The sequence below is a fragment of the Anopheles darlingi genome, chromosome 3 (assembly GCF_943734745.1).
Source record: "Anopheles darlingi chromosome 3, idAnoDarlMG_H_01, whole genome shotgun sequence".
In the NCBI taxonomy this organism is placed as follows: Eukaryota; Metazoa; Arthropoda; class Insecta; order Diptera; family Culicidae; genus Anopheles; species Anopheles darlingi.
The window spans coordinates 54,892,042-54,916,256 of record NC_064875.1 but is presented as its reverse complement, the minus strand read 5'-3'; the positions used below and the strand labels follow the sequence as shown (position 1 = coordinate 54,916,256).

The window sequence follows — 24,215 nt, the reverse complement described above, 5'->3', positions numbered from 1 at the left end:
GTTTCTTTCTATAAAGTTAAATAACTTGACGCTTTAGAGTTCCTTTTCTTCTTCCTCCTCCTCATCCTCTCACTATCTCCTTCCACTTTATCCAGTTTTATCATGCAACATGTGTTCTCCATCTCTTCACCCTTAGATTCCCTGTGCCGCTAATGAAGCGGCGAGAATCCGAAAATACCGCTACTGTTATCTTACTGCGGGTTCTGTGGCTTGGACCATTCGACGCTCAGAATGAGATGATCGTAGCCATAACCATTGAGTACCTCGATCGCGGTGGCGGCATCACGGCGGGAACGGAAGTGAACGTAGGCGAAACCCTTGCACAGGCCAGTGCTCTTATCGCGGGACAGAAACATTTTCGTGTGCGGACCAAACTTCTTCACCAGCTCCTCGAGATCGGCCTCCGTCATCGCTTCCGACAGATTCGAGATACGGATGGCGCTCGTATCGTCACGGCCACGCATCGGTCCACCGAGTCCACCCTTCGCCTGGCTCTCCTTGATGTGCGGAGGCACATACTTGCCCGGTTTGTTGGAGGACGTCGTTTCCGGTTGAGCTATGCATCAAAGAGAAAAACGAGGACGTGTTACGAGGAACGGTTCCCGAGTTATCATTTCTACCGAGCACCGCTATCTTACCTGGAGCCGCCGCTTTCACTGGTTTGTCGTACGTGGTACCCTTGTACGGACACTGCACGGACCAATGCTCGCCCTCGCAGATACGACACTTGGCAATGTTCTTCACGGAATCCAGCGCACTCTCGGCCTTCTGCTCCTCCTCCTTGTTGGTCACGAACTGCATGAAGATGTCTTCCGAGACCATCGTCGTCTGTGGGTTCGGTCCCGGCCGGTCGGCCACCGAATCGCCGAACTTCTTCAGATTCTTCCTGCGGGCCACACTCTTAGGCACGACCACCTTGGTGATCTTGTAGGTGCGCACAACTTTCACCTTCTTGTCGTCATTGTTGTAATTGTACTCGGTCACGATCTTCTGGCCGTTTTCGATCACCTCGGTGGGCGGTGGCAGCGCATCTGGATCGGACTCGACCTCATCGGCCCAGGAGGACTTGATGTCGTCTAGCGCAGGCATTCCCTTGCAGTTGATGTCTCTAAAAGCAGAATTACCAGGATTAATTTTACGCAAAACCTGCTTCCCCCGGTCCGGGAGAAGGGATTGACAGCCCGGCGCTCGCCGTGATACGTCATCTACACGCGTGGTGTCCACAAAAATGCACTCGTCCGGAAACAGCCCTCGTGGGCGTTCTGGCTTCGGTTTTCGATGCTTTTCACGTGCAAAAGCCTTACCTTCACTTGATAACCCACAAATTGGGGGAAAATTGTCCGCAAAACCGTTTTGCGAGACAAAAATCGTCAGCCGAATCGACCGAGTTGATGCAGGAAGAAAACGCAAAGAAGGAGCTGTCAATCTGACATGACAGCTGGCAACACGCACACAACATACAACATCGCGTGTACGTACACGAAATGTTTTTGGGTGTATGTGAGTGGCAGCGAGCAAAACGAATGTGCCGTTACGAAAAGTGTTTTTCAACTAAAATTCGAGGTAAAATATCAAAATGCACTGCCTGTTGGACGTGAATGCTTTAAAATTGGAAAAACCCCTTGCTGAAGGATGTTTTGGAAGGTAAATAAAATAAGTCACCGTGGTTTTTCCCGCTAACTCTCTACCTCTCTAGTTCCGTAGCGCTGGTGAGCCACCGGGATGAGCTGTTTGTGATAAAAAGCATCCCTTACGATAGCCCAGATTACGCATATCAAGCGGTGCTCAAAGAGCACACGATTCTATCGCAAATCTATCATCCACGCATTATACAATACTTCGGCTACTACCAAACGGTATCCAGCTGGAACATCGTGCTAGAGTACGCGGAGCGAGGAAATTTGGGCACTTTTCTTGAACGGCGAGCCACGGGAGGAGACTTCCTTAATCAACACCTGATTCTGGCCAAGTTTGCTGATATTGCTGATGGACTGGTATATCTACACCAGCGCAACGTTATCCACCGTGATCTGAAGCCGGAAAACGTGCTCATTTGCGCAGACAATCGTCTAAAGCTGGCCGATTTTGGTATCTCCAAGATTATGCACGACGAAGACCTCAATCGGACTATAGTTGGAACGCCACTATACATGGCGCCGGAAGTAGCGAAGGGAAGAGACTATGACTACAAAAGCGATGTGTGGGCTTTAGGCATCATTTTCTATGAACTTTGCATGCTAGAGCATCCATTTTTGGAACGAATGACAAAGGGTGGTAGCAAGGGACGTTTTCGCGTGCCACAAATCGACTGCACACGCCATGGATACTCGAAGGAACTGCAGACACTCTGTGATATGATGATTCAGATCGACGTACGGAAGCGATGGACCCTAGAACATATACTGCAACTTCGCATCGTTGAGCATTTGCTGCATCGTACAGGCTGAAGTCGACCATCCCTCGGGGTTTTGTTTTGTAGCTCAATTTTCATTATTTTATTCATCATACGACTTCTCGACCACAAACGACATTAAAGATGTAGCATGTAGTATCTGTTCCTATTTGTATTAATCAGCTTCTGTACCGTTATTGCCTGGTGTGAAATGGAAAAGAAGTAATGGACTATGTTAGACAATTCAATTCAAACCCTCCATTTGCTCAATACCATCCGAAACGGACGACGACTGCAGAGTGCTGTGGTGGTTACCGTTCAGAAACTCGCCGCTGATTTGACCGGACTGGAGCATCCGCGTCAGCCGCTCGACTTCGTGCAGGTTGGTGGCCCGTTTGATCGCTTCCCGTATCTTTTGAATGTCCGCCGGAGTAGCGTTTTGCATCGTTTGCATCTCCGGTGTTATCCCGGCGTTCGGTGTTACGCCCGGCAATGCCTGCTTCGCTTTCCGTACGATCTCTTTGTGCATTTCCTTGCCCTTCTTCGATTTAAACAGTTGATTGGCTGCTTCCCGCTCCTTCTGCTTAATCTTTCGGAAATCTAGAAGCCTTAGGCTAGGAAACCGAAACGCAACGTACTCACGATAGTGTTGCTTGGTGGAGACCGGGTTCGTCAGCAAGCTGAGCGTTTCGAGCTGCGGTAACTTGGTCAGCGGTTCCAGATCGCCCAGCTCCTGGATATTGTTCCCGGTAAGTATGACGCTCTGCAGATTCGGTAACGATTCGTGCAAGTTCTCGCTTATTCGTCTACAAACGGAGAAAGAAAATAATGATTACCGGCTTTCCGCGCCGAACGCAACCGCGGTCGCTGCTTACACAATGCGATTGTTGTTGAGCAAGAGACACTTTAGTCGAGGTAGGCGAGGGAACCCGTCCAGCTTGCGGATGTCGTTGTCGGAGAAGTCTATCGTGTCGAACTGGTCCAGGGTGGCTCCCATATTCTCGATCTGCGGAATCTTGTATCCTGCGGGAGTGCGTTTTTAGGTTGTGGTGAGGTTGTGGATGCGCGCGGGTTTGCGGCCGGTGCCGCACTTACCTCGCAGATCCAGTTCCCGGTCGCGACACGGGTTCATGTACTGCATGGATTGATTGATCAACTCCGGCGTAAGTTTCACCATTTTCCCCCTTATTAGCGGTGCAAAATCCAAAGAAAACGCTTTCCACGATTGTTTATGCTTCCTTCTGGCTTCCTTTTTTGCTGTGTGGGCCAGGGTTTCCGCTGCTTGGGCCGCTGTTTGACGCTGGCTTTGACGTTTGGGGCTCGGCGTTTTGTTGGCGTGAGAAAATTTGTGAGGCGTCCGAAGCGAAGTTGAACAAACCCCAGCTCATCTCACGAAGATCTCCTCAAAGCGGTGGCCAAAAAGCGCGCAATCGAAGCGATTCACGACCAGCCCTCATCGTAGCGCCTCGTGGTCAGAGTGCAACGGCCATAGCCCACGCGCGTCCTCGACAGATAAACAAGGACGCGACGCGTCACCCCTCCCGGACGGTTGAGATGGATGAGATGGATGTAAGTAAAGAATTCCGGGACGAGTTCGCACCCTATCTCACCTTTCGGTCTTCCGGCTTCGAGCAGAAACCCAAGAGTGCGTCGACTATGCAGAAGGAGGAGCTCGTCTGCATATTTGAAGAGTATCAGCAAAATAACAAGCTAGAGAAGCTGGACGACAGCAAAGAGCGTTCCCGGTTTTGGACGGCGGCCACCTCACGCCTGAACAGGATTGAGGGCGGCACTTCGAAATCCCTCTCCAAATGGGTCAAGTACTGGGCGGACGTTATCATTAACCTGCGCCGTAAGTGTCGTCTCGTGGTGGAAGGACGGTCTCGCAAGGTCCCGCCAACGCCACTGGAAGTGCGCATCCTGCGAGCCAGCAGCAACTACGATGTGCTCGAACAGTGGATGAAGGCGGTAGATCAACACAACAACGCGGTCGACATATCGCTCAGTGGAGGCGAAGAGTACTACCCAGAGGATACCGGGGTGCAGAAGGAGGAAATTGTGGTCGAAGACTTTACCGACGATCCGCTCGATGAAGAGGAACAGTATGTGACGGGCTACACCACGACCAAGTCCGACATCGATTCGAACACATCGCAAATCATCACGACCGAGCTGCACATCCGCAAGCCTTCGATCGAGGAACTAAAAAACTTAACCACCACCGTTGGCGTCGGCACGACCATCACAGCGGAAACGCCGGAATACGTGGAACTGACGACGGTTAACGCGGAAACCTGCGAGTTTCTGCGCCCCAAGCAGTCCCTCCAGCACCAGCCGGAGCGATTAAAGGAAAACCTGAAACGCAATAGTGAGAAGCTCGAGACAGTGATGAAGAAACGGAAAATCGAAGACTCCAAGTATGCCATCGCCCAAGCGCTCACCAACATGTCATCGGCCGTACTAGCCCTGTCGCATGGACTTAACGATCTCGCGAATGCCCTCATGAACGACGTGCTGTAGCAGCCTCCGACGGTGTGTGTGGGCGTGTGTGCCCTCGCAGCCGTTGATTAATTTTTGGGCACAAACCCACGGACAACATCGGAAGATTAAATTGGACAGTAAAGGAAACACACACAATAGCGTATCGCTTACTAAATAAATGTATCGATTTTATTGTATTAATTTACGAGTCACTCTTTTCAGTTTTGATAAGGTATCACAATAACGGTTTTCGCCATACAAGGTAAATAATTATAACCGGCAACTAAACCCTCCTCCTGGTTCTCTGAAGCGGGACAATGACGACGGAAGGCGCCCGGCCATCGTCGGGCCACCCCTCCCCATGTGTGGGGTTTCCATTGGAATGAAAAGTCATTAAAACAACAGCATTGCCTACAGCACGTCGCTTACACATCTATCTATATATGGCTCCCGAGGAGTAGAGAAAGCACGCCAACTCGTCTCGGAACAAACACTACCTAAACGCTTCACCTTTTTCAGGGGACGGGATGGGACGCGTTCGTCGGGAATGATATCACTTTGGTGCTAACCACATCCACCGCGCCCAGTGTCACAAAATTCCACTCACGTGTTGCCTCCCTTTCCTAGTACTGCCTAGTACTACCTAGTACCCTTGGGTTTAATGAAGGCTGGGATAGGAGCAGGGCAGCAGAACGATGTCAAATATTTCATAGAAATGTATAAAGAAATCGGAAATCGGCCTAGTGCGTGTCTGGAAGGTGAAAGCTCATTGTAAGAGAAACAAAACAAAAATGCGAGTTCGTCCGGAAGCTATCCTGCCGCGACGAAATAGGGAAGAGGTAGTGAAACAAGAAGCTCACGCGATCACTTTCTCGCTCTATAGAAGCTCAATCACACTCTACGGTTGTCGGGGGGTCCCGACGAGCAGTGGAGCAATAGTGGAGACTATTGCCACTACTACTAGTGCTCCTTACGGTACACGCACGGTATTAAACCTACACGCCTTACACTAAATTACGCTAAAACAAACAAGGATGCTACGGCGGCGGGGTGGCTCTTAGCTAAGGCGAACGATTCGGAAATCACATGTGGGAAAAAGGGGCCTCGATGGGCAACGCCTCTTCCCCTCATCTATCGCTTGCAGTTATCATAGAACGAGTACGACCCGCGGCTGGCAATGTCGGCGTAATCGCGCTTCGGCGCGCACAGCTTGTTGGAATACTCAATGTTCCGTTTCCTGTTTCAAAAAAATATAAAACACGAAGAGGCGCATTTTGTTAGAACGTCGTAGTCGGACAAATAAAAGCAAGGACTAAAAAATGGATAAGGAACTTACTCTCGTGATGGCATCTGCATCGTTTCGACCTGTATCGACTTTACGTACAGATGGCTGTTGCACCAGAACAGACAGAGCGTCGTCGGTTCCAGCACGTTCATATCGTGCGTCCAGGATAGCTCCACCTTCCGGATACGGTCGCCCAGATCGTGCGGATTGGTCACGACCACCTGGTACGTGGTACCGTGCTCCAACCGTGCCGTTCCTTTGGGCGTCAGATCGATGTTCCGCAGGGCGCCGCGCTCGGAGAAAATGCCAGCCGTCAGGTGGCCCTGTACCCACGGTTCCGCCACTTTCGGCTTTGCCAGCTCCACCGTAAACCGATAGTGACGCTCTGGAAAGGGGAAAGAGCAACCGCACCGTGTTAGGGAGATGAAAAACAGGCTCGTTTCTCTAACCGGTGGACACTTACGGCAGAAGGGAAAATCGCGACCGGTAGCAAGGAAGTACTTGCCGGGCTGTGGTGCCACCGGTACGCTCGAACCGATCACGACATCGTTCTCGGACACGTTCTGCTTGGCCGTCGTGATCGGTAGCGATGCATGGTAGCCCATGAGGGCGCAGTTACCGGACGTACACTTGAAGCAGTTGCCGCTGAGGAAATGCTGATACGATGGGCATCGATGAGCTGTTTTTTTGTTTTGTTTTTGGGCGAGACGTGGAATAGAAAAGGAAAGCGGCAATTGAAAAAGCTTGTTGAAAAGAGAGGTTTCCGTATCGCAAATACTCACCTACGTAAGGACACTTGCCGTTGATGCTGTCAATAAACAGCTTGATCGCCCGGATGTGGTTACAAGCGAGCAGCACACGCGACGCCTCCTCAATACCATCCTTGATAAGCGTAAGCGGTATCGTGGCCGCTCCTTCCTGGGACAACGCACACCCCGGCTGCTCCTTGCCATTGTTCGGATAGAAATCCAGATGACCGCAGGCGTGCGACATACCGTAACCCGGAATCTCCAACCGGAACACGCTGCGCCCATCCGTATGGATCACATCGACCAGCGTTGCATCGGACGGATCCAACCGTACGATCGGACCCATCCCCTGGAAGTACGGTTCAGCCGGATCAAGCCCGGTAATCCGCCCCAGTCCCGGAATCCGTTCCCCAGCGTACGCCGCCGTATGCGCCCCAAGCGAATGGCCGATCAAATGAACATCCTCCGGTTTCGCACCGAGGTACTCCTCCAGCTTCCTGATCAGGTACGCTATCTCGAGCCCCACTAGCCGGGTATTGGCGGTGGCTTGCGTGTACAATGGGAGCGATCCACCGGCCCAATCCACCACGATCACATTGAGCGATCCGCGCGTTATCAGCTCATCCCGCATCTCCGACACCCAGTTCGACAGCGGCGTATCGATGAACCCGTGGATGATGAACTTCGTGGGCCAGTCCGCGTTAAAGTGTGACTTGACGAGCGTCTCCTTCACCTCCGCCTGCAGCAGCTGCCCATCGGTCGGGTTACGCTCGGTGTACAGGATGAAACGGGTATTGATGACGCTCCGGGGCAACGGAAACACATTGAACGGCCGGAAGATCAGATGGTACCACTCCTTGGTGATGTTCAGGCAACCGAGCTCACCGTAGCACCGGGTCATGTTCTCATCTGGACGGGGAAAATGGGGCAAAAAGGGGGAGAAGACAAAAAAACAAAAACATCGTAAACATCGAAAACATCGTCAGCTGCTTGCGTACTCGCGTCTCGCGGTGAAGGTCGCGCGCGCGCGCTCGCGATTATGGGATTTCGCACGAGTTGTGGAGGCCCGCGTAACCGAGTAACACCGTGCAACGCCTTCCCTCCCTCCGCCTCGCAATTCCGCGATCCAACCTCCGAGAGATCGAATGACCTACTTTGCCGGGGAGGGGCTGGGGGCTCGCACCCTAGCCAGCCAGCCAGCGAGCCATCCAAGACAAATTATCATCATCAATAAGTGTGTGAACGACCTTCGCTCGACCGACCGGCGATCGACCGCATGATCGAGCGCATCTGATTTCCAATCGAGATCGCTTAACCTCCGCTTTTGGGGACGTCCTCTTGCGCTGGACGGGATTGATTGGACTCTTGCTCGAGTTGGCAGACGTGCGGTAGATGCAATGGTTGTGTATGATGCACGCCTGCCAGGCGAATGCATCATCGCTCTGACTGGCTGGCTGGCTGGCTGGCTGGTGGGCTTCGGTTTCGATCGCGAGGCTCCTTTGTGTCCGTAACCACACAAAAGGCCCGGCCGGGCGGACAAGTAAAAGCATTTGAAAGGCGAGCACGGCGAACGATTATCCAACTCCATCGCCAGACGATCTCGATGCCTTCTGTTGCGAGATGGAGCAACAGACCAGCGCATGAAGACGGGAGGGGAGTGGGGGCGCATTAGAAAAACCTCGAGAAAAGCTCGGATCGCACGTAACGTCGCAGCGGGACGGGGGATCAAGGCAACGATCAGCGGGGGGTTTTTTTTTTGGGAAGGACCCTTTCCCCATAATTTTTTGGCCCAAAGATGAGCGATCCGATGACAACACACGCATACACACACACACACACACGCGCGAACGCGCCGGTGAGTAATTAGCGAGATTATTGCCACTCCGCGCGAACAACACTATAACGGCCATCGGTGTCGTGGGTTGCGGACTACCAGAACAATCTCTGGCACACTTACGCTGCGACCTTGCAGTTCAGCGGAGACCGACTGAAGCCGTCGCCATGGCGATGGCGATAAGTACGCGCAATCGAGCGCCGCCATTCTAATCATCGCTCAATGGGCGACACTGCGGGACGGGGCGGAGCTTAAACACCCTCAGCATACTTACATGGCAACCAGGGCAGGTTGATGTTGTCCATCCGGGCCCAGCTGAGCGCATCCAGGGGACCAGCCGCACCGGGATCCACCGAGCAGATGATGCTTATAGCAAGCAATGATGAAGCGACGAAGCCCAACATCGTTTTGGGGTGTCTGCAGCCAGAAGAAACAGAAGAAGAAGAAGAAGGAAACAATGGAATATAGAAGGGAGATCAGGCGAGGGGGAGTAGTGCCCTCCACTTAACATTCCGCTAGACCGACGAGCGAGGAACGAGCGTCCCAATCATTTGAATTGACGTGCGTGGTGCCGTTGACGTTGCCAATGGTGTGCTAGATAAGGAAATGCCAGCGGAGGGGTCTACGTGAGAAGTATGCACGAGCACATGACAGCGTCATCGCCATCATCGTCGTCGTCGTCGTCATAGCGACCGATAAACGATCACTTTTTGTGTTGTTTTGTGAGACGTTTCCACGTCTTCGCCGGCGATTAAAAGTGCCGGAATCGGCGGGGCTCAAAGGTCGACAGGTTTTCACCAGGACCAGTGGACCGGGAGGGACCGGCAACATTGTAAACACACATTTGCAGCGAACGGAATGTTTTGGTTCGACAACTTGACAACTTGGCGGCAACTTGATCGGACCATCGCCATGGAAACCAACCGGCAATCAACCGGCGTTGGGGACGCTTTGACTAACTGCGTGGCAAACCCCAAGGTCCTCGTGAGAGTACTTCACCTGGATCGTCATCGTCATGCCGAGGACTTTCGATAAGATCGGCCACCCTTTTGTGTTACTCAAGTGCCGTTGTGTCTGCGTGTGTGTGTGTGTGTGTGTGTTTGATGATGAAAAGTTATTCAATTAGAGAGCGGGAACTGAATTGGGTTCCCCCCGGTTTTTTTTCTTCTTCTTCTCAACGTTCGCAATCTGCAAGCACCAGACCGCGAGTGGTGCCGTAAGTACCGTTTCAGCATGACACTTTGGAGGATCGATGGGAGGGACAGGAGGTGGATGAGAGGGGGTTTTAAATGGTTTTCCAAAAGCCTACCGACAGCGACGTGACTCACCGTGATCGCTTTGTCCGATTGGGAAAGCTATAAATTTACCCCCTGCAATGGCTCCCCCCCCGCTCTGTGACACCCCCCCCCCCTCACCCTAAGCACCCCACTGTCGCGTACTTGTAGATGTACGGCCGATGTGCTCATTGCATCGATCATTCCCACTACTACCTCATGCTCACGGCAGAACGTCGTCGTCGTCGTCGAGACTTTGACGTTTGACAACCCCCAGGTGCGAGAGGCCAAATCAGGCCAACCACCAATTTAGCTCATACATTCCCGGGAATCGGCCCGTTTGGCCGCAAACGGCCACCCTCCCTTACCCTGTCACTATCCCTTTCGTTTTCGTTTTCGAGAGCATTCAAAAAGAAAGTTGTGCCGCGTCGTGAGGGTGTGGAGGGCGGATAGGAGCTGGTAAGAAAGTCAAGAGCCATGGCTGGCGCTGGTACCCGGACAGACCCCATGCGTAATTAAATAATGCCAAACAACACCCGACCCCCCTGCCCCTGCCTTGCTTTGGTGGAGCGGTGGAGGAAAGCGAACAAAAATGTTTAATTTGCTTCCGATCGTCGATCGAAATGCGGAAAAGTCCCGCGAATTAGGTGCCGGTCGTCGGATTTAGTAGCATAAATCATGTACGCTGTGTGTGTAGCGTGTTGTGAGCAAAAGATAGGAACACCACGGTGGCGGCGTTTTTGAACGTTGTTACGAAAGACCTGCGCGAGTGGTGTATGCGTTTTAGGTGACGAACCCTTTCTTTTTATTCGCAATTTTGTTGTTGAACGCCGATCTCACCGATGCGCGGTTCCATTTTTTCTTCTTCTTCGCTTCAATTCAAGCCTCTGCAAGTAGCCGTGCTTTGTGCGCGGTTAGCTGCTGTGCCACCTCCTGGAGGGGGCTAGGAGAGTGGTGGATTCATAATACACACAGAGAGATGTGCAATCGTAGCTGACATAATGCTGCGCCTGGTGCTGCTGCTGCTGCTGCTGCTGCTAAAGGCTGCATCGCGCGAGCAAAACAAAAACCAAACAAAAAGTCGCTGCACAAACACACGAACAAACACACAAATCGGCAATCGATCGATCGACTGGGTGAGAAAATGCAACCGTAATGATCGAGCGAGAGAGAAAGAAAGAAAGAAAGAAAGAGAGAGCAGCCAAAAAGGGAGAACCAAACAGAGAGAAAAAGGCGACGGGCTGGCAAGTGAAGAATGGGGGCAAAAATGGATCAAAACAGAAAAGAAACGGTGGCTCGAACTCGAAGGCGCAACAGCAAAAAAGCGGAGCACCCTCCACAACAACAACAACAACAACAACCCGCCTCCACCCTCTTTGGATGATCGATGCCGGGGAGTCTACGGCTACAAGTGTTGGCCACGGCGCACGTGCCCGTTTAGGCTTTAGGCGGGGTTATATCATCCTGCACGCCTTGCCTGCCGGGGTCTGAAAAGCAGGTTAAAGGTGTCCGCGAGAGAACCACCTACTAACGGTAAGAGCCTATTGACCGACGTCCTAGGTCGTTGAACAGGGGGGTCGGTTGGCTGGCTGTCGCACTGACACAGATCGGATCGGATAAGGTCCTGCACAGTGAGCGAGCGAGCGAGCAGCTGGACCGTGGCGTACCGTCATACCCTTCATCATCATCACACTCCGTTTGCTACCTTGAAATGTGTAACAAACGCGCCCCCTTGTCGCTGGCGATCGCTCGCGATTCACAATGAAAGTTGCCGGTAAATATTCCGCCATCGTCGTCTCCGTGGTCATTGTGTTCGTTTGGGGATGCGCTTGCGAAACATTCCTTGGCATGGAGAGCATCTCTCTTTCTCTCACGCGCGCTGTGTGGATCCTTCCAGATGCATATCCATCCATAGTTTGCATGATGACACGGCCGGTTATGTAAGACCTGGTGTGTCCTTGAAGCGGCCGGTGCATGCCGATGCTGCGGCGATGCTGCGACATGCAGATGATGATGATGATGATGATGATTGCATTAATCTCCATCGCTCCATCATTAGGCGCACGGAACCGTTTCTACTACTACCTTCCGTGTATCGTTTGGCCCCTTCATTAGACTCTCTCTCTCTTGTTCCTCTTCCAGGCAACAAAGTGGCCAAGCGCCAGCGGGACCTAGGGGAACTCCATCCGTCCCCGGGGGGAAGGTGAGCGCTTTTGCGATTTTTCATTTCCTTCCGCCGATTCCCGGGGGCAGCAGCATTGCGCTCCGGGGGGCTCCGGGGAGGCAGAATCCGGTCCGATGCACACTTCTCTGTTCCACACACACACACTCACATGAACACGTAGCATGGACCGGTTGGCGGTGATGGCGTGCAAATCCGCCAAAATACTTGTCCGGTCAGTTGGACCCCACCTTCCAGCGACTGTCATAGACATTCCGTGACAAGTAGTGACACACACACACACACACACACACACACACACACACACACACGCAGACACGCAGACCGAGCGATGAGTCGATAGGTGTGTGCTCTAGCCTTCGACGTTCTTTTTTCGTTTCCTTCAACATTTCAACATGTCCCAACAACAACACACCAGCACCAGGCAGGCCGCCCAGCAACTTGTTTTCGAATTCGCAGCGCGTTCCGCCATTCCGCTGACTGGTTGGCTGGCTGGCTAATTGGCGTGCACGAAGACCGGCACTCGAGCCAACCGATCGACCGACCGACCAGCGAGCGGCCGACGATCTCCAAACAATATTTGATTTATGATCAATCCACCAATACCAGTACCGTGCATCGAGTTTCGAGAAGAATCGAATACCGAATAATGAGCGTATTGACGGTTCTTAAATGACGCGCATCCAACGAGGCGGTGGTTAATGTGATGCGTACACACACACGCGCACACACACGCGGTTCAGTGGCGCTTATGTCTTCGATGCGATCACTTGAATGCATCTCGATGATCTGGTTGGCACCCAAAGGTAGCAGCTGCTGCTGCTGCAGCATGCCCAGGCCTAAGCCTTGCCAAGCCTCTCATCTCGTCAGTACACGAAAGGTAAACAAACGGTTACGTACGAACGGCCGCCACAGTTCCAGTTCCAGCACCCAGAAACGGTCTGTGGCCGAGCGTAGACAAGCAGCTGAGCTGAGAGAGAGAGAGAGGCTCGTCGCGCCTCGTAATTGAAAGTGAAATTAAATCCAGCAATTCAGCCGAGATGGGGTTTGTGTGCTCCGGTGGTAGATCGAAACCGCCGTTCAAACACAGACATGATACAGCCACAGCACTCATGCCATGCTCCCCTTGCTTCCATGTACGTGATACTTACGTTTAAGAAACTATGCATCAAATCACTGGATTCTCACTGGAGTTACGTAGAAGCCCTCTTTGTCGTAGTTGAACTGAGCCTTTTTACGAATTCTTCGATTTTTACCGCGGGGGTGGGAATTGTTTTTTCTCTTCTACTCCTGCCGGATATCACATAAAACCACCAACACTAGGTCTAGGACACTTTGATAACAACACATGCACAGCACACACACACACACGGGGGGAGTGTTTTAGGATGGAAATAGTAGCACTTCTTTCCTGCAGGGACCGGACCGCTGAGTGCAGCAAACAACCGCAGCTCCCGGTACTTCGGCTTTCTTTACATTCAAACTTCCTGGAACTAAAAGAAAGTGGAAGAGAAGGAGAGAGAGAGTGAGATAGAGAGAGTGAAAGGTTGTAACAAGGGTTGTAAAACGATTTATGTTGGATGCGGTGCGGTCCCCGGTGGTTGCTGGCGTTAGGCATAGGACGCACGAGACATAATTACGCACACTGGCCTGGCCTCTCTCTCTCTCTCTCTCTCTCTCTCTCTCTCTCTCTCTTTCTCTCTCTCGACTCCAGCTTGCCCCTACAAATCTGAAGTGCTTGTGCCATTACTCAGCGAAGAAGGGTACATTACGAACGTGTGTGCGCACGCCAGTCACACTAACAACAACAACCACTATCAACGAACGAACGAACGAACGAACGATCGACGAACGATCGACGGCGATGATGGCGTTTGGAGAAATGTTTCGACATTTTTGCTGTTGTTCACTTGCAACACACTCAACGCCTTCTCGTCAGCCGCACCTGCGTACCGCGGCCCGCGTTCGTAAGACCCTTAAGGGGAGAACTCGAACTCGGAGTTCCAAATTGGATTTGCGTCGTGTTTTGGTATTGGTTTTTCGGGGGGCTATGGTGGTGCTGGTGGTGGTCACGGTGGTTGCGAACGAACGAACGAACGATCATCGACGACGAGATGCACCGCGCACGGCGCGTTCCAAACTTTCTTGCCGAGAAGTTAATCCGTTAATTAATGTTTTGCGTGCTGGCCACACGATTAGCAACATTTCCCCGCTGCTTGTTTGTTTGTTTTGCAAACGTTGTTTGTACCAAGGTTTGCAAAACCGACGAAGCGAAGGACACTCCGAATCGTGCCCGGGAATTAGCACACGATGGTTTTCGGTCCCGGGATTTTTTTCTTTTGGGTTTCTCGCGGTCAATTCGCTCGGGGAATGTGAATTCATTAACCTCGACGCGGACGGCAGCGGGACGAATGAAATTAACACCAATCGATTCCGCTGTTTTCACCGTCTATTTCTGGTCCGATCACTAAAAAGGTAGCGAAAGCACGCTGCTGCACCGCTGATCGGCGCGTCAGGTCAGGTGTTTCGGTCACTTCACGCAAACCTACCCACGGTCGGTGAACGCACGCAACGCTTCCCGTTCGGCGGTGGCGACGGCTCGGCAGATACTCGGCGAACAACACGTTTGCACTGGTTGGCTTGCTGCGATCGAGTCACGATCACGACCGGTTGTCGGTGCGCTAGATAGCTACTAGACCCGGTGATCGTGCCCGTGAGTGCACCGCTCTTGGTGGAAGGTGGAACTCACTCTCACCGTGTGTCGCGATGCGACGAAGATCGCTGGCACGCTGGTGGTGGGAGCTGCACCTTTACTCCAGCAACGTGAAGCGAAGTAATCCTTCTCGGCGCTTCTCTCACCTCGATATCGAGTAGTATAGACTGAGTGCCCGCGGTCCACTAGTGCGGGCAGCAACAGCAGCAGCAGCAACAGCAGCAGCAGCAGCAGTAGATGTCATTGATATGCACAATACCAGCGCAGCGACGGATGCATGCATTCGGCTTTGAATGTCACTTATGCAGCTCCATAACGGATCCGTTTGGGAATTGGGCTCAGCGATGGGGAGCCGTGTGTCCGTCAAGCAGAAGTATCAAGGCGTTCGATTTGACATACGATTCCCATACGGGTTTCTGCTGCGGTCGTGGGGTGCGGCCTGAGGGGCCTGATAAACCCTACCATGTCAAGCCCCCCTCCGCCGTGTTGCCTAATGTCACCTGCTACGGTAGAATCGTTCAAGCTCTTGGCGTAACAAAACATAAACTCGCGCTACCGAGCCTCGTGCCTCGTGGCTCGTGGATTCCAAATTTAACTTGCTGATTTCCTCCGTGCACACATCTTCAAACACACAGACACACACACGGGGCTGATCGTGTGCCTCATGTCCTAATGCTTAAAGAAGATCAAAGTCAACCACTTTCAACCGGACCCCCCCCGCGCACCGGCCCGATCGATGGTCGGTGGCATGTGGCCTTCGCTGGCTACTGGCGGGTGATTCTGGCGGCTGATTATGAAGACCGAAGATTTGGATGTAAACCCCTTCGCACACGCCACCGCACCCCTCCTAGACGTATGCTAATGTGAAAGTGAAAAGATGCAGCGACGCGCGACGCGCACCACGGCGACGGCGACGGCGACGGCGACGGCGACGACAACTCGAATTCGTCTTTGTTGGTCGATGCCGGGGATTTACATTTTTTCTGTCCGGGGATGGGAATATGAATTCATTTTGGAAATGCATTCCTGGCTGGCCAAAGCCAAAGTGGACCGATCGTAACATGGCGTTTACTGGTTGGGATTTTCCCCTGCATTAAATCCAGTTTGATCGAGTCCGGCAATTCCAAGAAGTTGGGATCCTATCTATTTCTAAGTCGACGGCACAGGCTGACGACCGCTATCCAGGAATGGCTCTTAACGGAGAGCTTACGTATTATTTTTTTTTTAGTGACATTGTTTGGGGAATGAATTATCTTTTCAAGAGTATTTATAAAAGTATAAAAGTTTTAAATCAATCGAAGCAAAACTGGCAAATTGTTTTTAAATTAATCGCGTTTCATGCACGGCTCAATGCATCTCGGTAATTGGAAGCGTTTTCCTTCAATTTACGTTTCAAAATTCCTTGATATTTTCGCCACATTATCGACAACCTATTTGTCACGAAGTCCTATCGAGTATTGATAATTTCTTTTGCTCAACTAATTTTGAATATTTTTTTAGTATGTTAATCTAATTTTTTAAGCAATATAATAAAACCATCATACCTTCACGCCCCATCACTTGCGAAATGCTACAGAAAATGAAAAACTGAAAATATAATGAAAACTTGAAACATAAAAAAACTGTAAAAGCATTGGAAAAAACGGTTATTCTGATAAACAGGATCTATTTGTGTATCTCAGACGATGCATTTTTGAATACATGCCTTCCGGAAATTAATTTGATAAATATATTTTTTTATGAAATATATGTCGATTCCCGATAAAACATTCTTGACAAGTTGTAGTTTAATATGACATTTACACGAAAACCAAACGGTGAATGTTTTTATTCCGGATCCTGCGTCACGGTCTGTCGGAGGAAATTGGATATCAAATTGAATTCAGACGAGAATCCACATACCAACATGCCAACAGAGAGAGAGAGAGAGAGAGAGAAGTCCCAATTGTTGCATTGTTTGATAGTCTTTCAACGAATGCATGGACGACGAACCTTCACGAATGTTCTTAGCGCGTGTAACGGTAACCTTGGACTCCGGTTTACCGGTTCTATCAAATCGGTTTTCGGTTGAAAGTTTTATCAATCCTTGCTCGCTCCTTGTGTTTGTGTGTATTCGTGTGTGTGTGTGTGTGTGGCCGCACGGTGTCTTGTCAACCTTGCCCACGGTCCGGAAACCACCTACCTTTGCCTTCGGCAACCACTACCTTTGCCATTGGTTCTAGAAGCTGCGAGCCGCTAATCGGGGCTTTTCGATTTCACCCGTTTTTTGTTTGTTTGTTTTTTTTCTCGGAAGCTTCCAGGGCCCTTTCCGAAAAGCGGACCTCAAGGCGAGAGGCACGAGAGAGAATTTTCCAGAAGTCTGCATACCAATCGGCGGCATGCACACAACCAGCAACTACTATCCAATCCGATCGCTCATTACACCTTTGTCGAGTGTGTATTCGAGTGTCGAGTAGCGAGTCGGGGAGGGGGGGCGGGGAGGGGGAGCCAACCAACCAGAAAAGGAGAGCTCGTGTGAAGTGAAAGAAAAACAAGTTTAACCAACCAAGGGTGCAACGAGTGGCCCGGGCACTCAATTGCTTGGCGAATTGCGCGGCGCGTCCATCGAGATCCGAGCGCCGCAGAACAAACGGCACCAAACGGCGGATAGTAATATCTCCTTCACGTGACTCGCGCGGCGGTTCCAAGCCGGTCCACTGTTGCACTTCGAACTTCACCGACCCCGAGCTCTCTTCCTCACGCTCTTCTGCTCATGCATCTTTCGTCATGCCGTTGCCTCGTCGTTTGCGTGGTCGTCTGCGTCGTTTGGGTTGGAATGCTGAAAACATGGCCGAATAATACTCAAAAGCCATCGATAACGAGGGGTGGCTACTTGTTGCTGTTGTTGCTTGTGTTGTTGTTGTTGATGTTGGGCGCGCTGAACCCAAATAGGCGCGATCGCGCAATCCATTCGCCGCCGCGTTCGAGAACACACGCTCTCGACTCGACGCAAGCAAAGCTCCAAGCGGCATCGTCCGGTTTGGTGTCGACGACGACGACGACCGACGACCACTTCTAGCAGCAGCAGAGGCAACGCCGTGGATGGTTAACCGTCGGATTAAGCAAGAACCAGAAGCAGTTTATGTTGTGTTGGGTAAAAATGGTTAAAAATGAATCGCTCGCGGGCCACCGGGGGATAACGAAACGTGACGAAAGACAACAACAGAGAGAGAGAGAGAGAGAAAGAGCGACAAGACCTCTGTCTACCGCTTGGCCGAATCTTCTTCCAAACCAAATCCTGCCCGATGCTGGTGGAAGCTTGACGCTCGTGCAGCATATAGATAGATATGCTGCTGCTGCTGCCTCTGCTGCTGCTTAAAATCATCGCGACAAATGAACAGCCATCACCAGCACCAGCACACGGCGACGGCACGTCATGGTCCACCGTTATCGCGACCATTCCACTGTCAGCGCAGCCGGTCTTGCGCAATGTCACAGAGCGTGCAGATGGCGTGGTGGGGAGGTCAGCTACCTTCAGCTAACGCCACTCGCAAGCTGCTCCATCTGATTGTTGATCATGAAGTGAAGTGATGCTGATGACGATGATGATGATGCCCGTGTTATGCTGTTCGAGGAGGTGCGCCATACAGCCAGGCGCACTAGTCCTTTGGTTGGTGCAGGTCCCCCGGTTGGATGGTCCGACGGTTCGACGGACGGAGTTCGTTTCGTCTCGTTGGCCGCACATCGGTGCTAACGTGCTAGCAGCTGGTGGCGTCATTTCCTTGTTATTGTCTTTTCAATCCATCCAGCGCCGAATCCCGAAAACCCCCCACAAAGCTCACTCTAGCGTCGATCGTTTAGATGAGGTTATGTCGTTCGTGTTCCCGACCATCCCCACATGGGCCGTCGCCACATGGAACAGAAATTGCTTCATGATCCCCGCCGGAGCGAGGCGAGGCGAGAAATCGATAGTTAGGTCAGGTCGGACTCGATGGCGCCAATCGGACCTGGACCTGGACCTGGACCTGGAACGACCTTTCCTTTTCGCGCATACGCGACCCAGCTGGGACTGACTTTGGTGCGCCAGTCTACTTTCGTGCCCCAATTCGCCAGCAGCGCGCGCCAAAGGAGGTGAGCAAAACAAAAACGGCCAAAAACAGAGAGAGAAACAGCAGAGAGAAGAGAAAAGAAGAGAAGAGAGGAGAAGAGAAGGAGTTAGATCCACTGCCAGCCAGCCAGCCAGCCAGCTAGCTTGCCTCCCGGACGGCTCTTCTCCAGCTCTTCCAGCTGACCAAAAGCTGGCAGGCTCCCGGGGGGCAAAAGTATGTCGCGGGTGCGCGAACGCGCGCGCCAAGGCGTTATGTAAATCCTTTTCCTTCGCAGCAGCAGCAGCACCAAGGAGACGGCCTCTCACTTAGACGGGGAGCAATGGCGGCTGGAGGTAAGACCAAAGCCAGCCCCCTCACCCATCAAAAGGTGGCCAAAGGTTCTCCTAATCTCTCTCTCTCTTTCTCTCTCTTTCTCCCTCTCTATCGCTACATTACGATTTCACTTCCTCGTTCGTAGACGACGACGGCGACGGCGTAGATCGAAATGATCCTTGCGGTTCGAGAGCAAAGGCACGCTAGCAATCGGCATAAGCAGCCACCATTTTCCTTTTTTCGCCACCGACCGACCGACCGACCGAGAAGCGAACCACGGAATCTGATCGTGTCCGTTAATGTGTCCGTGGGGCGCCTGCAGTTTGCAGTTTGCAGTTGCAATTGCACGGCCACTCTGCGTTCTCACTCTCACCTCTCTCTCTCTCTCTTTGCGTGGTGCTAGCGATCGATCGTACGTGTGTGCGCAAAAATAAAAAACAAAAAACTCGTTCCTGCGCGCAAGCGACGAACCTGCGAATTTCTTTATCCGTAAATCGCGCACCCGCGTCATGGTGGTGGTGGTGGTGCACTTGCCCAACGGAGGGAACCAGACATGACTTTTTGGGTAAAGTTCGAGTCTGGTGCGCAATCTGCCGCCAGTGTTGGCAATCCATCGCTTAACCGGGGGTTTTTGTTTTCCTCGGGGGAAGTGTAACGCAGCGTAGAACGGAGAACGAACGCAAGCAGCGATGCATCGATCGCATGCGGTTGGCCAATCGTTCGCCATTTCGTACCGTTTCGTGGGTGGCCTTTAGGGGGGGGAGGGGGGGTGGAAATCGTTTCCTTTTGCGGGCCGTATTCCGGGAATATACACGAGCCATGTTTCTGGCGCTGTATCGTTGGATAAAAATTGCTAATTTATTCTTGTTTTGAATGTCGCAAAAATGGCTGCCTGCGTGTCTACTCCTAGGGGAATATTCCACCGGATTGGCGAACCGAAACAGGTTGTTATCCACGGAGACTGGTTTTCTTGTGTTTAATCCTAAACGATGGTGAGATCATTCGGGGCAGGAGAGAAAAAAAGATCTTTTCAACCATTTTAAGCATTTCAGACACATCAAATAAATCCCTCTTCTCTTCGGTCTCTCTCTCTCTCTCTAATTGAACTCTGTTCTAATAGAGCTTAAACCAACGCATAATTAGGCAATTAAGGCACCTTCTTTGAGGCACAAAAAGGGATTTTTTGCTCCACCATTTACGTGCGCAAACGCGCGGGACCAGGGCTCGGAAGTGAAGGTCACTCGGAATGGCCGGAACGATGAAAGCCGGAATCGTTGTTGTTGCTGTGAGACGGTCCGCTGTCCGCTGTCCGTTCTAATAATAATGTGGCGCCTCGAAGGGACCTCGGCCCTCGCTGACATCCATTAGCTGATCGGTGGCGATCAACAACAAGTGGCAGCAGCAGCAGAAGAAGAAGAATGTGCCGAGTGGCAGAACCTGAGAAGCCTGAGACGCAATGAAGGCTAACTGCACTGACTAGACTGACTGTGTGTGTGTCGGTGTGTTTACTGACTAGTACTACGTCAATACCACCGTCAACCACTGCACCCTTCCCCGAGAGTGCCCTGATTAACGTGTTTTTCTTATTGTCCAGCAGCACTAGTAGCAGCAAGAGCAACAGCAGCATCCACATGGCACACCGTTGCCATGCTATGCTGCTGCATGCACTCCAACAACCATAAACCGGCCCCGCAGCAGCAGCAGCAGCAGTGCAGTACCAAACGGCAACGAGGCGACGTCGGGGAGAGAGGGGATGAAAATTGCCTTTTTTAAAACATTCGCAAGGACGAATGCATATTAGCGTCTGACACCCTCCCTGAACCCTTGGCGAGCGGTCGGAAGCGGTGTACTGGTTGAAACCGGACCGGATCGCCTCACATCGACCGATTATATGCGGGGCCAGCATTGCCTTTCTCTCTCTCTCTCTCTCTCTCTCTCGCTCACACATACAGGCACGCACGCACGTTGTGCTCGTAATTTAATTACCAACCACTGAGTGCTGTATTCAGTTCATCGCGCTGCTCAGTCCAATGGCGTCCAGTGGCGATGCTGGCGCGATGCCGTCCACAATACATTCACTCTCCTGGGGACAAAACAGAGCCCAAGATCGGACCAAACCAAGCGTAAAGCGAAAAAACAACACCCGGAAAGTGTTTTGGTGCTGTCGCAGCGTCACTAACCTTTCTCAAGATCGCCGGCATCGCAGGACTTCCTTTCGCGATGGCCTGATGATAATGATGATGATGCTGCTGCTGCAAGAAGATGACCTTATTCTTCTTTCCTGGCGCTCCCATTCTCGAAACCCCTGCGAGGAACCAGTTTGTCGGGAGTTGTCGCCACAGGTGACCTTCCACTGATGCGGGTACTTGGTCACAGTACCTGATCATAGTACCGCAGTCGGTGAAGGTACTTCCTCAATTGCGTCGCAGAAGATGCAGAAAAAGAGGAGATGAGGAAAGCGAGGAACTTAATGGTAGGAAAAGGAAGGTTTGCCGATTGAAGGATGGAACGCCATAACCCGCAACCCCAAAGGCCAATCTGGACCAAAACATCTCAAGAGATCATAAGACAAATGGGCACCACGACCACCACGAGATGCCATCTAATACTAATGAGCGCCCCGTGTGGTCGGGTGCGAGATGATGCCCTCTAGGATGCCTGGTCCTGGCGCTCCCATGCGCTGCGGGAGATACTATTGCTGAGTAAGTGGCCCCGGCACCCCACCGGGCCCCGCCAATGACATAACGGCGTCACTTACTCAACGCTCGGTGGATTCGCGCGGCGCTTGATTGAATTAGTAAAAAAAAGAAGAAAGAAAAACATCTCCAGAGTTGAAACGAGAGGAGAGGAGGGCGAGTGGAGGGAGAATCGCGAATTCCAAGCAAGGGCGATGGAAATCTGGAAGCTGGACAAAAGCATTTCGCAGAAATGCATGCCTACAAACGTACGTACGTACGTACGTACGTATGTAACATGCCTGCCCTACGCGACGCGGTCGCGAGAGTTCCGAACTCACTTTCGTAAGACGTAAGCTAGACCGGCCAGGATAAGCCCCGGGACTGCGAAGGCGTGACGATCGCTTGATCGCTTGAAATACACCGGCACCGGCGCTGTTATACGTGTTGCGAGTTGATTTTATTTTATGAAGCGATTATGCGAAGTAATCGCTCACAAATCCTCGCTCCTCGCGCGCGCTCTCACTCTATTACTCTTGCAGCGTGCCTGTCTGCGCTGTACGACTATGTCCAGCGACAACAACACCGCTGTCAGTCAGTCAGGAGAAAGTGCATCTTGGCATCCAAATGGCTGGACGGACGGATGGACGGACAAGATGGACGTCAATGTTGTGTTTGAAAGAGTTGGAAGCAATTAGCAAGGCTGGACAGCAGCGACAGAGGGGTTTGTTACAAGCAACAGCAACAACATTGCATTTCCGGGTCCGGGAAGGCGTCGCCCCCCACCAGGATGAAGCATAATTATCACTGTTGGACTGACTCGCGGCGACTCGTTTCCTCCGCCAAAAAAAAAAAGAAAACCATTTCTCATCTCCACCATTCACCATCATTGCTGCGCAGAAGGAACATCATCATCATCATCGTCAGCGTGGCGGGAGGGGTAAAAGAGAGTTTGAATGCGGGTTAGGCCACGGCCCCCCCGGGGGCGTGTGGCACACCGTGGCTCCGGGGTATTCTCGTGGCGCGCTCGTGACACAAACGTCGAGAGAAAGAGGGCCTCAAAGTTACGTCTGGCGTCTGGCGTCTCGATTGGATAATCATTCAAAGCCCAACGCTGAATGGCGCCACACCTGAGAGCAGAACTGACAAAGAACTCGTGGATCGTGTGCCCGCCCCTCGTGTACGCCAGCACGTACCACCCTCCAGCTAATGTTTCATGCATGATCCTTCCTGGCTTTTCCTAGCCAACGAGTGAACCCGTTTGTAAGCCCCGTATATCGGCGGCTCTCCCCCCGTTTTTGTGTGTGTGTCATCAGGGGCTCATATCACCGGGGCTAAAAATATCCAACCGGGTCGCCCCGCAACCCCCTAATCGGCATGTTGACGCTCGAGCATCTCGATTTCTCGAACCAAATTACAAAGGAAACCCAGGCGACTGTGACCGATCAACCAACGGGGCCGGAGTCTGGTCGAGATGCAAAACCACACACCAGGCCTACTTGGACCCCGACTGTTACGGCCTGTTACGGGCACCGGTGACCACAGCGACACACACAGGCCACGGTGACTGGAGGACATCTTGAAGGGGGGGATCAAGAGGCAAACCCAGAGCCAAGAACCCAAAGGTGGTATTACTGTCCGCGATGTGACCACTGGGGCGGTCGCTAGCTCGCGGTCTGGCCCGGTCTGGTGGTTGGACCAATAATTATGTAAACAGAATTACGCCATACCGATCGCCGGTGGCTGGGAGTTGCCGGAGTCTGCCGAAGCCGGAGCATGACCAGCGTCCATGGCTGCAGTGATCCCGCGGTCGCAGAAGCCACAGGAATGGCCCGTGATGCTGAGGAGTACATTAAGAGAGAGAGAGAGAGAGAGAGAGAGAGAAAACTAAGCAAATGAAAAAAAAAAACATGCCGACGAAAGTGAAAGAGAAATTGTAGCCAACGTCCCCGGTGCTCCGTTGGTTCGAAGATTTACATTTGACCTCTGGTGGCACCGCGGCCACTGGAAGGTTCTATCGCCCCCGAACACGACGTTCGACGTCTGGTGTCCCATCGCCAGCGTCATGGCCATGGTTGTCCTTCGGCACCACTCATAATTGTGCACGATCAACAATCGAATGCTAATGATGGCCCCCTGATCGACGACGACCACGAACTTCACGAATGCCGGCACCAGCCAACACCCCAAATCGGGCCATCGGTACGTGCGGACGCGGTTCACTCCTTTG

At 52.2% G+C, this 24,215-nt stretch overlaps 5 protein-coding genes across 7 annotated transcripts; 2 read left to right on the top strand and 3 right to left on the bottom strand.

The window, feature by feature from the left end:
• Nucleotides 1-58: 58 nt before the first annotated feature.
• LOC125955071 (eukaryotic translation initiation factor 3 subunit G) lies at nucleotides 59-1,419 on the bottom strand. Its single transcript, XM_049685923.1, has 3 exons — nucleotides 1,305-1,419; nucleotides 639-1,108; nucleotides 59-556 (listed from the first exon to the last, which is right to left on the bottom strand). Exons 2-3 carry the CDS (start codon nucleotides 1,087-1,089, stop codon nucleotides 192-194), a joined length of 816 nt encoding a protein of 271 aa, XP_049541880.1. The 5' UTR covers nucleotides 1,090-1,108; nucleotides 1,305-1,419; the 3' UTR covers nucleotides 59-191.
• A 157-nt stretch (nucleotides 1,420-1,576) lies between these two features.
• On the top strand, nucleotides 1,577-2,447 carry LOC125955074 (serine/threonine-protein kinase Nek5-like). Its single transcript, XM_049685927.1, has 2 exons — nucleotides 1,577-1,644; nucleotides 1,697-2,447. The coding sequence occupies exons 1-2, from the start codon at nucleotides 1,577-1,579 to the stop codon at nucleotides 2,445-2,447; spliced, it is 819 nt and encodes a 272-aa protein (XP_049541884.1).
• A 21-nt stretch (nucleotides 2,448-2,468) lies between these two features.
• LOC125955077 (probable U2 small nuclear ribonucleoprotein A') lies at nucleotides 2,469-3,642 on the bottom strand. 3 transcript variants are annotated; one of them, XM_049685930.1, is made up of 4 exons: nucleotides 3,488-3,642; nucleotides 3,268-3,415; nucleotides 2,666-3,198; nucleotides 2,469-2,593 (listed from the first exon to the last, which is right to left on the bottom strand). In XM_049685930.1, exons 1-4 carry the CDS (start codon nucleotides 3,567-3,569, stop codon nucleotides 2,568-2,570), a joined length of 789 nt encoding a protein of 262 aa, XP_049541887.1. In that variant the 5' UTR covers nucleotides 3,570-3,642; the 3' UTR covers nucleotides 2,469-2,567. The 3 variants fall into 3 exon arrangements, with proteins under 3 accessions (XP_049541887.1, XP_049541889.1, XP_049541886.1); XM_049685932.1 differs by having other exon boundaries at nucleotides 2,708-3,198; XM_049685929.1 differs by having other exon boundaries at nucleotides 2,475-3,198.
• Nucleotides 3,643-3,728: 86 nt separating this feature from the next.
• Nucleotides 3,729-4,948, top strand: LOC125955064 (uncharacterized). Its single transcript, XM_049685912.1, has 2 exons — nucleotides 3,729-3,961; nucleotides 4,028-4,948. Exons 1-2 carry the CDS (start codon nucleotides 3,947-3,949, stop codon nucleotides 4,910-4,912), a joined length of 900 nt encoding a protein of 299 aa, XP_049541869.1. The 5' UTR covers nucleotides 3,729-3,946; the 3' UTR covers nucleotides 4,913-4,948.
• A 97-nt stretch (nucleotides 4,949-5,045) lies between these two features.
• LOC125955012 (pancreatic triacylglycerol lipase-like) lies at nucleotides 5,046-14,873 on the bottom strand. Its single transcript, XM_049685822.1, has 7 exons — nucleotides 14,747-14,873; nucleotides 13,349-13,690; nucleotides 9,016-9,158; nucleotides 6,941-7,816; nucleotides 6,622-6,837; nucleotides 6,210-6,543; nucleotides 5,046-6,110 (listed from the first exon to the last, which is right to left on the bottom strand). The coding sequence occupies exons 3-7, from the start codon at nucleotides 9,143-9,145 to the stop codon at nucleotides 6,005-6,007; spliced, it is 1,662 nt and encodes a 553-aa protein (XP_049541779.1). The 5' UTR covers nucleotides 9,146-9,158; nucleotides 13,349-13,690; nucleotides 14,747-14,873; the 3' UTR covers nucleotides 5,046-6,004.
• Between the last annotated feature and the right edge of the window lie 9,342 nt (nucleotides 14,874-24,215).

Bases quoted from the DNA above. Each gene is read 5' to 3' on its own strand.
- LOC125955071 (XM_049685923.1), bottom strand. From the start codon at position 1,089: ATGCCTGCGCTAGACGACATCAAGTCCTCCTGGGCCGATGAGGTCGAG. The intron at 557-638 runs GTAAGATAGCGG...TTTGATGCATAG, and splicing joins AGTGAAAGCGGCGGCTCCAG to CTCAACCGGAAACGACGTCC.
- LOC125955074 (XM_049685927.1), top strand. From the start codon at position 1,577: ATGCACTGCCTGTTGGACGTGAATGCTTTAAAATTGGAAAAACCCCTT. The intron at 1,645-1,696 runs GTAAATAAAATA...CTACCTCTCTAG, and splicing joins GCTGAAGGATGTTTTGGAAG to TTCCGTAGCGCTGGTGAGCC.
- LOC125955077 (XM_049685929.1), bottom strand. From the start codon at position 3,569: ATGGTGAAACTTACGCCGGAGTTGATCAATCAATCCATGCAGTACATG. The intron at 3,416-3,487 runs GTAAGTGCGGCA...GCACTCCCGCAG, and splicing joins CCGGGAACTGGATCTGCGAG to GATACAAGATTCCGCAGATC. The intron at 3,199-3,267 runs GTAAGCAGCGAC...CTCCGTTTGTAG, and splicing joins CTCAACAACAATCGCATTGT to ACGAATAAGCGAGAACTTGC.
- LOC125955012 (XM_049685822.1), bottom strand. From the start codon at position 9,145: ATGTTGGGCTTCGTCGCTTCATCATTGCTTGCTATAAGCATCATCTGC. The intron at 7,817-9,015 runs GTAAGTATGCTG...TTCCCCGTCCAG, and splicing joins CAACCTGCCCTGGTTGCCAT to ATGAGAACATGACCCGGTGC. The intron at 6,111-6,209 runs GTAAGTTCCTTA...TTTTTGAAACAG, and splicing joins ATGCAGATGCCATCACGAGA to GAAACGGAACATTGAGTATT.